At 45.3% G+C, this 14,294-nt stretch overlaps 1 protein-coding gene across 2 annotated transcripts in view; it reads left to right on the top strand.

Moving 5' to 3' along the window:
• Positions 1 to 14,294, top strand: part of FBXL4 (F-box and leucine rich repeat protein 4) — a 301,153-nt gene that overhangs the window by 268,119 nt on the left and 18,740 nt on the right. For both annotated transcript variants that reach the window (XM_078648220.1, XM_078648219.1), the window contains one exon: positions 1,554 to 1,625. In XM_078648220.1, coding sequence (XP_078504346.1) covers positions 1,554 to 1,625 — 72 coding nt within the window. The remainder of the gene's footprint in view (positions 1 to 1,553; positions 1,626 to 14,294) is intronic.

Below are 14,294 nucleotides of genomic sequence, written 5' to 3' on the forward strand. Positions count from 1 at the left end.
TTTTAAAGGACATTTGTTTCTATTGCAGACTTTTTGGTACTTTAAACAAAACTTTTTGGTATTTTTATCGTTTACTTTAAGTGCATGGCGGGTCCTCACACACTTCTACTGTGCCAACTATGGCTATGGTATGCTGCACCCTGTAAGAACACTACTGTGAGCAGAGATCTTTAAATGGGGTTTCCCACTCTGTCATAAAAACCTATTTGAAAACCTTTCAAAGACAACTGTCTATGTATGTCGAAGCACATCTGAACAGCCATGATTGAATGGTTTTTGTTATTCTTTCTGGCTAAAACTATTGAAAGAGGACTGTGCATACGCACACATACAGGAATTATAAATTTTAACAAGAACCATCCTAAGATTACCACCTGGTCAAGTGCATACATGTGCTAGCAGGAGTTTGTGTAGGCTTTGTGCTTTGCCAGATTCGTTCAAAACCTGGAGCGAAATCACACAGGCATTTACATTGGTCATTGCTTACAGGCACCAGCCTAGTCCAAACCAGCAATCATTGTAATGTCTGCAGAGGTAGTGGGAACAAACTGGCACCTTAAAGATTCCAAGCACAATTCAGGGCCAACAGTGAATGGAGTCCAAGTCGTTCTATAATGAATTGAACAAAAGGACTATTTCTTCTAAAGAAATTCAAACAGTTTCAGACAGCAGGGAGTAATGCTTTGTGAAGGTGGTTGACCACAGGCCTATATTCCGTTCACATAGTGTGTGATGTGAGAAGCTGGGAGCAAGAGACCTTCTTTGCTGATACAGTCTGTGAGCTCTGCCCTCACAGACGTCTGACCTGCATGTGGTGGATGCATAGCTACATCCTGCCATACCCATTGTAAAAGTGTGGAACAGTACTGAAGCAGGATTAGAGAGGAACTCACCGTTAGTGATACTGTCCTCAATTGGTAAAGCGTGTTGTTGTTGGGAAGCTTCCCATTGATCCAACGTAACCTGCACATGTGAGGCCTGCTGTTGTACATGGGAAAGATTCTAAAATACTTAACCCATAGAGTTTTTTTGGCACTTTTTGTAGCAGTCATTTTAAACTAAATTATGTTCACTGAAGAACATAAAAGTTGGTTGCTGTCAGTAAAACCATTGATTGCGCTGCTGCTTAGCTATGTGAAAAGCATTAATAATCTTGGTTAAAGTGAATTCAGTTTCCTCGCAAAAGGATATATTAGCTTCAAATCAAAAATAAATATTAACAATAGCCATTCTGCTAAATTAAATCATATTTCCATGCTCTTTTAATTTGATGGTTTCCGATATAGAAAGATAAATTTTTACTCTTATTGTGAATGGTGCCCCCAAATAATGTGTGATGGGTTTGATCTGTTGTGCATCTGGATGTATTTATTGTACCATTAGTCAGCAGACTGCTTGTGCAAATATTCTATGGTGGCTTTATCCTGTTAGTGAAGGAAATACTTTGATATTAAGGTCAGGCTGATTATGTAAAACAATTGACGGTCCCATCTGGATGACCAAACCTCCGTTTCTCTTTCCACATGTTTTTTTGCTGTGATTGTCATTGGCAGCAAACAGCACTGCTGAGCATTTTGAACTTCTGCGCAGAGCTTCAGCACCTCAATCTTGGTAGCTGTGTTAAGGTAAGAATTTGAAGATGTAGTCATGCATGACTTATGGAGAAATGTTAAGTTGTATTTCCCATTCCCACCTAGGGTAAGAAGATGATGTAATCTATGTTGTTTACTGTGGGACTCCTGCAAAAAGTAAGCATTAATTTCTTGCATGCATCTATCATTTTGCAGTGCTACAGTCTTGTCACTGATGAGGAGTAGTTGTCTTCATTTAATTGTAGTATTACAGGTATACCTAAAATTGTGTGGCAGGTCTGAAACATTTCACAGTAATCCATTTTATTTTGAAACTGGCGGTTGCCGATAGCTCCATAATATCCCTTGCTGCATATCTTTAACGCACAATACATGTTTTGCAGATTTGTGACCAGGTTTAGATGAAAGACAGTACTGGTACTGTCACACTGGAACGGTGTGTTGGAGAACTAGGAAAGGGCCATAGCTTCTGCACCGCCCAGCTCCTCTTGCACAATAACTTCTTAAGTATCTGTCGAAAACATTGAATTCCTTCTTCTCACATGGTAAAAGTGATTGGACATGGAGGTTTCTGCAGTATGTGGTTCATCAGCATGTGTAGCTGCTGAACCACAGGGTAAAAAAAACACCTATGAGACTCACTGTGCAATGCTGTGTAGTTCGTTAGTGTCCCTAGAAGAGGGGCAAATATAAAAGTTGTTGAAAGGATCTCTTAAGAAATTCAGGAGCCAAAATCCCAATGTTGGATAACATTAACCAAGTACCACCGTTAGAGGAATGTAATACATTTCACGTTCATGCTTTTATTTGAGTTTATAGAGTCCATGCACTATTTTTTCAATTGAAAATTTCACAATTTTTCTGTGTTTCACATTTAATGATAACATTCCCTCGACGTGTTTTGGGAAATCAAAACCTTCATCAGGAGGATAGCAAGTTACTAAAAGCAAAACAAACAATTTAGTATAACTATATAAACTGGCAACAATAACCTTAAATGAAAATGCTTGTTCGAGCCACATGAGCTGTAGATTATATGCATTAGCATAGATCGCCATCTGGTGTTGGGTTTGGATGTTTGCACTTTGTTTTTCTTCGAAGAAGTGTTTATAGTCACGAGGTTGGTGACTCCTCCGTATGGTGATAGTGCGCATGGGCATCCACTCCATCCCCAAATAGTTTTTTTCCGCCATCGGGTTTGAATGTGTATTATTGCGGTCCTGTTCGGTACCATCTTCGAACCTTTTCGACGCGCAATCCTTACCACGCGACTGTATTGTTTTCGATTGCAGTTTCCCTTTCGACGTGCATCGTAAGATCCAACAACTTCGATCTGGAGCTTTGACGCAGGCCGTGAGGTCTACCCGCTCCGACCACACCATCAGTCCATGGAACAGACTCCATTTAAAAAATGCCCTGGGTGTGGTGCTAAGTTCCCACACACGGACCTGCACGAGGTCTGTAACCTCTGCCTATCCTTGGAGCACGAGAAAATCAACTGCGAGGCCTTTTGATCATTCAGATCGAAGAAGACCATTCGTGACCGTCGGGCTCGATGTCGCAAGGTGCGAAACGGCACTAGCCCAGTGCCAGACATCTTCGGAGAAGAGTCTCAATCCCAACAGCTCGGTGCCGAAGAAGAACAAATCTCTGTGTCTGAAGCCGACGACTCCGACATGGAAGACGACTTCATCGTCATTCCAGCTCAATGAACAGTGAATAATGAGCCCCAAGTGCCCACGAAAGCAACAAAGACTCCGGTATCACCTTCGCCCTCCGGCCCAAGTCGACACAGTGAAAACTTTTCAGATGCCCCACCCTCAGGCCCGGCTATGAAACATAAGGATAGGTCTTCCGACTCAGGATCGAGCCGGCCCCATTCGGGTGCTGGACCCACATCTTTGGCACCGAAACCCATGTCCAAGCACGTGCCCGCCGATTCACTGTCGGCACCAAAGACATCTTCGGCACCGAAAGACTCGGATCCGAAACCACATAAAGCTAAAGCTTCGGAGCCGACACCAGCTAAACCCAAAGCTTCAGAGCCGATACTGGCTAAACCCAAAGCTTCGGAGCCGAAACCAGCCAAAGACCAACCTTCAGAGCCAAAAAACACTAAAGATAAACCTTCGAAGCCGAAACCGGTTAAAACTTAAACCTTCAGAGCCGAAACATTCCGCACCGAAGGGCTCGGAGCCCAAAAAGCAAACAACTCCTTTTGAGCTTCAACAACTAACCCTGTTTAAAAGCCAGTTGAATCAAAACAAAAGGACAAAGATACCCCATCCAAAGAACTTCCTCCACAAGACCCTTTGGATCCGAAACAATTACATATTGTTATGTTATGTTATGTTATAGGTATTTATCGTGCGCACAGCTGCTCCACCAAAGGAGCGTCCTGGCGCATGACAAGGGAAAACACAACACCGCTAACAACAGAGGCAGAAAGACAGCTGTGGATGAAGTTAAAATAAGAAAGTTTTGATAGCCCTACGAAACTGTAGAAGATCCTCCAGGAGACTGATCTCAACCGGGAGAGAGTTCCAGATAGCCGCAGCTCTCACTCGAAAGGAACGGCCACCGGCACGACAGAGCTTAAACCGGGGAACTATGGCGAGAGCCTGGCCCAGAGATCGGAGAGAACGAGAGGGGACATATAAAGATAAAAGATTGGTCAGGATCTGGGGGGCAGTGCCCTTCAGAATTTTGAAGGACAAACATAAAACCTTAAACTGGATTCTCATCCTCACCGGCAACCAATGCAGGGAGCGTAGGACATCAGAGACAGAACAGAATCTAGGCAAGCCAACTATGGCTCTAGCGGCAGCATTTTGGACGCGCTGCAGGCGAGTAAGTTCGGCCTGGTTAGCCCCCACCAGGAGAGAGCTGGCGTAATCAAGCCGGGAGATAACCGTCGCCTGAATCATTTTCATTTCATTTCAAGAATCTTTATTCGGTGATTAAAAAACACCATAAAAGCACACATATATATACATAGATAAGAAAACATTAAATCTTAGTCAAGATCCTTGTACATGAATAATACAATAAAAATCCCAACATACAGGGCCATAAATTTAAAACATAAAATCCCAGGTCATTCATTCCTCTCCCCTCGTCATCCTTAAACGAACCGCCACCTTGATAAAGTTCATGACACAACATAAGGTTAGCGGGTCAGCAGCTTGTTGCAGATAGACTAAAGCATCCCTGGCATGTTCCAATTTGGCTTTTTTTTAAATGTCTACTAGAAATCTACGCCTGGGCATAGAAAAATAGGGGCAAAGCAAAATAAAATGAAGGGAATCCTGCGGAGACAAATTGTCGCAGCCGCAGGGTCCCTTCTGCTCGATTGACATAGTAAAACCTGCTGGAGTAGCCAACATAAAAGGAAGTAAATTCAATCTGAAACGACACATAAGAAATCTGTCCTGTGCGTTATGTACAAGATACAGATAGGGCTCCATACCCTCCACACTCTTCACCAAGTTATAAGCCCTCACGGACTTTTTCTCTCCTTCAACCTCCGCACGACGTTGGGTTTTCCGCTCTAGGAAAATTTCCCCTACTTGTTTCTTGTGCTGTGCTAAGATGGTTGTGGGGTTCCTGAAGAGATTTCCAAACCCTAACTCTTCAAGAGTGTTTCTCACATATTTGAGCCAAGGGATGCGCATGCAGTGAGTCCTACCCAAGCAGTCCAATAGAATTTCTCTGCTTAAATATGCATCTGGGTTTACCCAAATTTTAAGCCACGCCACAATTGGCCTAAGTTTTAATGAGTCAACCAGGTGTGGCCTCCCTAGCTCCCTATGAGCTATATGTCCAGCAGTACTAGGTGGTACCCTCAGGATAGATTTCATGTGTCTATTTTCTTCCTGTTCAATTCTAGCAGTGTTCACAAAGCCCCAAACTTCTGCCCCGTAGCTTACTTTAGAACATGTTATGGAGCCGTACAGGATCATCACCTGTTCAGGGCTCCACCTGCCCAGCCTCCTGCCAAAACCAGCTATAGCCCCATTGGAGGCGATCATTTTATTGCAGCGTTCTGCCACCAAGGGGTTAAATTGGAGAGCACCATCAAAGGTTACTCCGAGATAGGAGAACGTTTTAACCTCCTCTAAACGATGGGTACCTATTGTGTAAAAGGATTTAGAAGAAGGTTTTTTACCTGCCACGAGCACATAAGACTTACTTAAGTTGACAGATAGGTCCAGATCACTCATAAACTTAACGAACCCATCTATCAAAGTTTGCAAGCTTCGGGGTGTACGCGCAAGCAAAACCGCGTCGTCTGCGTAGAGCAGGACAGGGATATGCCGCGACCCGACCCTTGGAGAATCTGTTCTTAAACCCAAGAGAGACTGTTCCAAATTATTAATGTAAAGGGAGAACAAAAAAGGGGCAAGGATACAACCCTGTCTGACTCCACTTTTACATGAAAAGGAGTCAGACAATCCCCCCTCCCTGTTAAATCTTACTTTGGCCGTGGTGTCACTGTGCAGCTCTCTTAATATGGTGATTAGACCACTCTCGATCCCCAAGCCTGCCATCATGTCCCACAGCTTCCCTCTATTGACATGGTCAAATGCTGCTGCCAGGTCCATGAATCCCATATAAATGGGTTCATCACTGGCCAGGGTGTATTTGGCAGTCAGCATATATAGGTTCAGGCATTGATCGCTAGTGGAACTCCCTGCCCTAAACCCATATTGGGTATCCGAGAGAATGTTATTCTCTTCGGTCCACTCTGACAATCTATTCAGAATTGCCCTTCCCAAAAGTTTGGCCGAAACGTCAATCAAGGAAATAGGCCGATAACACCTAGGGTCATCCTTGTTGCCCTTTTTAAAAATTGGCACTATAATCGCTTTAGACCATGATGGGGGGAGACCACAGGAGATAGCGGTGTTTAAGACCCTAGTCATCAGGGGGGCCCATAGGTCTATATTACTAAGAAAGAGGTCAGGGGGAATTCCGTCCGGGCCCGGGGCTTTGTTCTTAGTTAGGCTTTCCATCCCTACAATAATCTCTTTAAGAGTAAATGCTACCGGGGGAGCCTGACTTTGATTTACTGATGGCTCTACAGGGATACCCGGTTCATGATTATATAAACTCCTAAAGTGGGTAACCCACTGCTCCGGTAGGATATTGGCCCCTATTTCCGGAGAATCATTTTCTAAAAAGGTCGGTTTATTAATGATACTCCAGAACCCCGCCAGATCCCTTCTTTCCCCTGCCTCTCTCAGATCTGCCCAAGCTTCTGCCTGCAAGGCGAGTTTCCTCCTTTTGGTCTCTTTTCTGTATTTCTCTCTACTTGCCCTGATTTTTTGTGGATCCCGTGGTTTTGACTTAAGAGAACATTTCAGTTCCCTCAGTGCTTTAGAACAATTCTGATCAAACCACCGGGGATTGGCCAAGTTGCGTGTGGGCGCATTGGTCCTTAATAGCCCATCTATTAGATTTGCAATATGGTCAAACGTTTCTAATAATCTTGTGCCCTGTACTTCCAGGTCCAGGCAGTCGTTTATGGCCCGCAAACCCTTGTTACTCAAGTTTTTATAAAATTTTACCCCATCTATTCTAGACCACTTCAATCTCCTGCCTTGATCAGTGACCCTCTCCCCTATTAGACGGTGGACATTGGGTCCTGGGCCCACCCTATATATAAGCATTAAAACAAGCGGGTTATGATCACTGAAGCTGTTCCAGTCTATCCCTACACTAGTTACTTTATTGACCAGGGATCTCGAAACCAGAATGTAATCTATAATAGATGAACAACCCCTGCCTTTAAAAGTCGGTGGGAGTGTGCCGTCCGACTGTGGGCCTATCATATTAATGGTATGCTCTAGGTCATACTTAAGCCGAAGCAACCTAAGAGCATCCCCGGTAGGTGAATGAGAAAAATGAGGCCCCTTCTCAATTGGGCATTGCGCCCAATCTGAATTTGCTTTAATTAGTGCCGGACAGAGATGACAGTTAAAATCCCCCACCACAAGCAACCCATGGGATGGGCCCTTATTCTGAGATACGATTTCTTGACCCAGCCTTTGGTCGAGTTCAGTCAATACCGGGGTAAGGTTATTTGCTGACTCGGTGTTGTACACATTAAAAACAGAAAATCGTAGCCCCTTTCCATGGAACCGAACTGCCTGGATCCCATATGAGGACCAGTCTGGGAAGGACCAGGTGCCTGGGAGAACTAGATCTACATAGAGGGACAAACCACCCATTGCTCTCCCAGAACTAGATTTCCGGGCGGGAACAAAAAAGCACTTGTACCCCTGCAGATGGTAATTATTCTCCACAGCCCATGTCTCCTGTACACATATGATATTAAATTTTCTAATGTAGTCAACCCATTCCTTATTATGAAATTTGCCCGCTATACCAGCTATATTCCATGAGATAAATCTCACCCCCTCTCCACTCCATTCTGCACCCCCCGAATCCCTTGATCTTATTTCCAACATTGGCCTTTGCGTTGCCTGTTCATGTACCCCTCCTTCATTATTATTTTTAACTATTGCCTCAAATTCTGCGCACATTGAATCCCCCACGCCAATCGCCGAGGTTGGTGGAGCCTTAAAACTTTGCCCCTCCAATATTTCAGCCAGGTCGCCCTTTTCAATACAGCCCTGGGGGGTGTTATCTTTATGTCAATCAACCCCCTCTAATCCATACAAGCAATTGAACTGATTGTGGGTATGAAAGGGTTGTTCCAGTCGACCAGCTATCGGTCTGGGATGTAAGGCCTGGTGTCTCCCCCTCCTCCCAACCCTCTCCCAAGTGTCATGAGTTTGGGGTTGCTGAAATGGAACCGGGCTAATTGGAAAAAAGAACGACACATGGAGGGTTTGGATGGTGGATTCCCTAGAGCTATTTTTGCCCAGACATATGAACGCCACCGTACCTGTATCCCTGAAACTCACTAATATACAGTCCCCTTTTATGGATTTTTGTGTTCTCCCCACCCATGGGACCCTTCTTACCATTATGATCTCACTATTGAAGTGTGTCGGAAGGGGTCTGTTTATATTTAACCACTTAATTACCCTGCTTTTCAGGGCACAAAAGTCCTCCATTTCGCCTGCCTCAAGTGGGGGGACACCCGCCATGACTACCGTAAAAGCGTTAGTCTCTGGGGGTAAGTTAGGTCTTCGTGGTCTCAGGGTGAGCTTCATTAAAGGGGTCGGGATGGTATTACCTCCCAGCTGTGCCGGGGGTACAGGTCCTGGCGGTTGGTTGTGCATATTCGCAGGGAGGGGTTTAAATATGACAGGCTCTGGCCTTAAGAGTTGTTGTGAGGGTGCCACATTCGCGGCTTGTGAGGGGACTGGATTGGCAACACTATTTGCCGTCGGTTGGGGCACTATGGTGGGGAGAATGGGATCTGATTGCCCTCCTTGTCGTCCAGCTTGAGTTTTCAGACTACCTAATGTCGCCTCCAAAATAGTTAGTCTGATCTCTATCTTTTTAATACTCTCGCTGATCGGCAATAGCAGGGACCTTAGCAGGAATTCTACATTTCCAAGCGGGACAACAGACAAGGGGATATTAGCAATAACAGCTCCTGTATCTTTTATCATGCCAGGGGCTGGATCCTTATAAGCAATGGGTTTTGGGTGTGAATCCTCCGGGGGTTTTTCTACTAACACTGGGGTTTTTAGGGACTTACCAAAGTCCGAATGTAGAACCTTGGGTTGGTTCTTTCCTTGATTACCCTTGGATTTCCTCCTACGTTTGTTGGGAGGGGGTCCAAAAACTACCTGGGTGTTAGATGGCTTAGATGTGGCTTTCCTAGGTTTGGGCGCTGGGGGTAATTGGGACACTAAATCAATTGTCGCCCTAGTTGGACTAGGACTATTGGCTGGTGCTATACTCATAACTGCCCCTGGTGAAACATTAGTGCAATCCCTCAGCAGTAATGGGACATCATCAATTCTAGACAACTCTTCCCTGGGTGTAATAACTTGATCTCCGAGGAGAGTATTTTTCATGTTGTCAATTGAGCGTCTACGTTCTGCCCTTAACCTAGACAGGTTACCCTCTTTATCCCCCTCCCCTACTGCCCGGGAAAAATAGTTTTCAAGAGTCCGGTTTTTAACCACGCCCGGTTTAGATGGAGTACTCTCTCTTACCGGGGACGGCATGATGTCCGTAGTGAGTTAAACTCTGCCGGGGGATCTCAACCAATGGTTGAGCTCAAAAGCTGTGGTCACAATCCAAGAGAGTAGGCCCAGCCCGGCCTCCCTCGGCCCCTGACGGCCACAGACGGTCCCGCCCTTGTCCCGGGCTTCTCCCGGGACGCTCCCGCTCGCTCCCGCGTAGCGGGTAGTACCCTTCACTTAAATAGGAAGTGCGTAGGATTGAAGGCGGGGCGTGGTGTTGGCCAGGGAGAGCGGCCAGCTGGTCAGAGGCGCGGTGTGCAGGGGCTTCTGGGATTGGAAGTCCTGCCCCGCACGCTCGCAGCCCTGGACCTCCCACGCAGATGTGTTACAAATTACCCTCGACCTCTGGGGCGCAGCGGGACCCGCGAAGCGGGTTCCGCAAGTCGTGAAGGGCTGGCAGGGTCCAAAAAGAGTGTCCGTAGAGAGCAGCGACAGGCAGCAAACAACAAGGGTCTCCCACGTCGAAAGGTCAATTACCGCCCTTTGAAGGATTGAAGGCGGGGCGTGGTGTTGGCCAGGGAGAGCGGCCAGCTGGTCAGAGGCGCGGTGTGCAGGGGCTTCTGGGATTGGAAGTCCTGCCCCGCACGCTCGCAGCCCTGGACCTCCCACGCAGATGTGTTACAAATTACCCTCGACCTCTGGGGCGCAGCGGGACCCGCAAGTCGTGAAGGGCTGGCAGGGTCCAAAAAGAGTGTCCGTAGAGAGCAGCGACAGGCAGCAAACAACAAGGGTCTCGCCTGAATCACCAGCTGCCTGGTCGGGGCGTCAAAGAATTTAAGAACAGGTCTTAAGCCCCGCAGCACACTTTCGATTAGGACAATCTTTTTGGGCCAACAGTCGATTCTTCATTAGAAAAAACGAAAAAAGACACAGAGACTGCCAAATCCATAGGGGTCTTGCAACTACCTTCTAACAGGGGCTCCTTTCGTCGCTCCTTTTACAAGGGTGGCTCAAAAATAACTGCGTCGGAAAATACCTCCTCCTCTTACAAAAGTCCCAGCCAATCTTCCTCCTCCAGAGGATATTTTCAAGGAGGATACAGAGGAAATAACAATAGGGTAAGAGGCAGAGGTAACTCCACCCGCACTTCCCCTGCCACCAAACAGTGACTTCCCTCTGCTACCCCTGATCATTCCACTCCTGTCAGGGTACGTCTCTCACAGTTCCTACCTGTCTGGAAATCCATCACAACAGACAAGTGGGTAAGACAAATTATCCAGTTTGGTTATTGCCTGGAACTTACCTCCACTCCCCTAAATATTCCTCCCAAACATCGTGCAATGTCGTCATTACATCGCACCCTCTTAAAAAAAGAGATTTCTCCCAGTTACAAAAACATGCTATAGAACCAGTCCGCTTAACTAATCAGGACACAGGGGTTTACTCTCTCTATTTTCTGATTCCAAAAAAGGACAGCTCTCTCAGACCAATATTAGACCTCAGACAGCTCAACCTCTACATTTGGTCACATCACTCCCACATGGGCACCTTCCAACAGGTGCTCCCGTTGCTTCAGCAAGGTGACTTTTTTCCACTTGGATTTAAAGGACACCTACTTCCACATTCCCATTCACCCCGCTCACAGGAAATATCTCTGGTTCGTGGTGGACGGTCAACAGTACCAGTTCAAAGTCCTCCCTTTCGGGGTAAACACAGCACTCATAGTTTTCACCAAGTGCCTAGCAGTAGTTGCAGCTCACTTAAGAAGACAACACATTCATGTGTTTCCTTATTTGGACGATTGGCTCATAAAGGCCATCTTACAACACAGCTGTATTCAACACACACACAAGACAATTCAATTGCTTCACCACTTGGGATTCACTGTAAACCTCACCAAGTCCCACCTCCAACCGTTCAACACACAAATATATCTAGGAGCATTAATAGACACTTGCAAAGCTCTAGCATACCTCAACTCAGTCGGTATATGCAACATACTGGCACTAATATCACAATTTCAACCTCAACACTCATTACCGGCCCGAGTGTTCATAGAGTTGATCGGCATGATTGCCTCTTGCATTCTAATCGTCCCTTATGCAAGACTCAATATGTGTCCGCTGCAAGAATGTTTAGCACGTCAGTGGAACCAGGCTCAAGGCCTGTTAACAGATCTGGTGTTGATAGACGACCGCACCAATCGCTCTCTGCAGTGATGGAACACACAAAACCTTTCCAAAGGGCGGCCGTTCCTTGACCCGGTTCCACAGATAGTGCTAACAGCAGACGCATCGCTCACCGCCTGGGGAGCTCATCTTCAAAATCATACCATTCAGGATATGTGGACTCTACAACAAAAACAGTTTGACATAAACCACCTAGAACTACTGGCAATTTTTCTAGCATTAAAAGCCTTTCAAGTCCACCTAATATGCAAAGCTGTCCTAGTCCGTCTGGACAACATGACAGCAATGTACTATATACAAAGGCAGGGAGGTACACACTCCCTACAGCTCTCGCGACTAGCTCAAAGCATATGGAGATGGGCCATACCTCAAAACATATATCTCCTTGCCGAACACCTTCCAGGAGTAACTAATCATAAAGCAGATCTACTCAGTCGTCAACAACAACAGATCTACGAATGGGAATTACATCCTCAAGCTCTTCTCCTATTCTTTCAAATGTGGTGCTACCCAGAAATAGATCTGTTCGCCACACACCACAACGCAAAATGCCCAAAGTTTGTGTCCAGGTATCCACACCCATTGTCCAAAGGCAATGCGCTATGGATAAACTGGTCAGGAACCATTTCTTACGCTTTTCCGCCTCTGCCGCTCACTCCATTAGTGGTTCGGAAGCTTCAGCAGCATTCACTCCCAATGATCCTGGTGGCTCCTACATGGGCTCGACAAACTTGTTTCACAAGCCTGTTGGAACTATCTGGAGTTCCTCATCAAAAACTGCACCTCTCACCCAAGCCTCTCACTCAACTCAATCTTGCAATCTGGCACCTGAAATCATAGTTTGGCTACCTTAATCTCCCGCCAGATTGCATGAATGTCATTAAAGAAGTTAGACGTCCTACCACAAGAGCATGCTACGCAGCAACGGTATGGGTTAAAGTACAATTTTTTAACATGAGATCTGCGGAAAGAAAGTCGCTGGAGATAGTGAAACCTACAGTGAAAGCTCATTTCATGTTAAAAACAGTCCCATGTATAGAATTTTACCTGACAATTGTTACAAAGCCTTTTCACCGATTTCTTTTAACCAGGTTTCGTTTTAATCTTATTCACTGTCTTTTAGCAGATGTACAGGAGTGGAGTAGGGTAAATGACTTCGGCCTCTGTACATGTGACAATTTTTCAACACAGGACACCATTTTATTATGTTTTGCAAGCATTTTAGCTCCATGAGGAGAACATTTTTAAGTCCTATTCTAAAGGGGAGGGGTTTTGTGCAAGTTAGGCCTGCATTATTATTTTTGCAGTTGTTAAATAACCCCTGGGATTTTTTTAATGTGGCGAATTTCGTGGTTGCGGCAGTTAGACATAGGAAGAAAGGGTGCTTGAAACCTTACGGTGTTGTTTGATTTTTTATATTGATATACCTGTTTTTATTGCCTGATCAATGATTTATAAGACTCTTTTTATCTGTATTTTGATTTTGTATTTAGCATATTCTGTTGAACTCTAAATGTATTTAAATGACTGTATGTATTCTTTGTATGATAATTGTTTGTGGTGTACTTTCACGGCTTTTGCTAGCCGAATAAAGTGGTTCGACTGACTGACTAACTGACTGTTGGAACTATCTGGAGTTCCTCATCAAAAACTACACCTCTCACCCACGCTTCTCACTCAGAACCATGGAGAGATAAGACATCCAGATCCCACTCAACTCTACCTTGTGTTCTTGCACCTGAAATCATAGAGTTTGGCTACCTTAATCTCCCGCCAGACTGTTTGAAGAAGCTAAACGTACTACCACAAGAGCATGCTACACAGCAAAGTGGAACGATTTGTAATTTACTGTACAAACAATCAAATCAATCCATTACATATTTCCATTCAAAACATCGTTTGCTATCTCTTACACCTACAATGCTGTAACTTAGCATACACATCTATACTATTGCATCTCGCTGTAATAGCCGCTTATCTACAAAACAGACAACACTTGTCTTTGTTTAGAGTGCCCGCTATCAAAGCATTTATGGAAGGACTCAAAATAATCATTACCCCTATAGTGCCACCCTCTCCAGTTTGGAACCTTAATATTATCCTTACAAGACTTATGGGCTCACCGTTTGATCCTATGCACAAATGTGAACTACAATTCCTCACTTGGAAAGTAGCCTTCCTTATAGCCATCACATCTCTTAGAATAGTTGGTGAGCTCCAGGCACTAACCCTACAAGAACCATTTTTACAATTTCATCACAACAAAGTGGTTCTTAGGACCAATCCAAATTTTTTACCGAAAGTTGTCACTGCCTTCCACCTCAATCAGTCTGTTGAACTACCTGTGTTTTTCCCTCAACCAGACTCAGTGGCAGAACGTGCTCGTCACACACTAGATGTCA

The sequence above is a fragment of the Lissotriton helveticus genome, chromosome 6, assembly GCF_964261635.1.
Source record: "Lissotriton helveticus chromosome 6, aLisHel1.1, whole genome shotgun sequence".
NCBI classification, from domain to species: domain Eukaryota; kingdom Metazoa; phylum Chordata; class Amphibia; order Caudata; family Salamandridae; genus Lissotriton; species Lissotriton helveticus.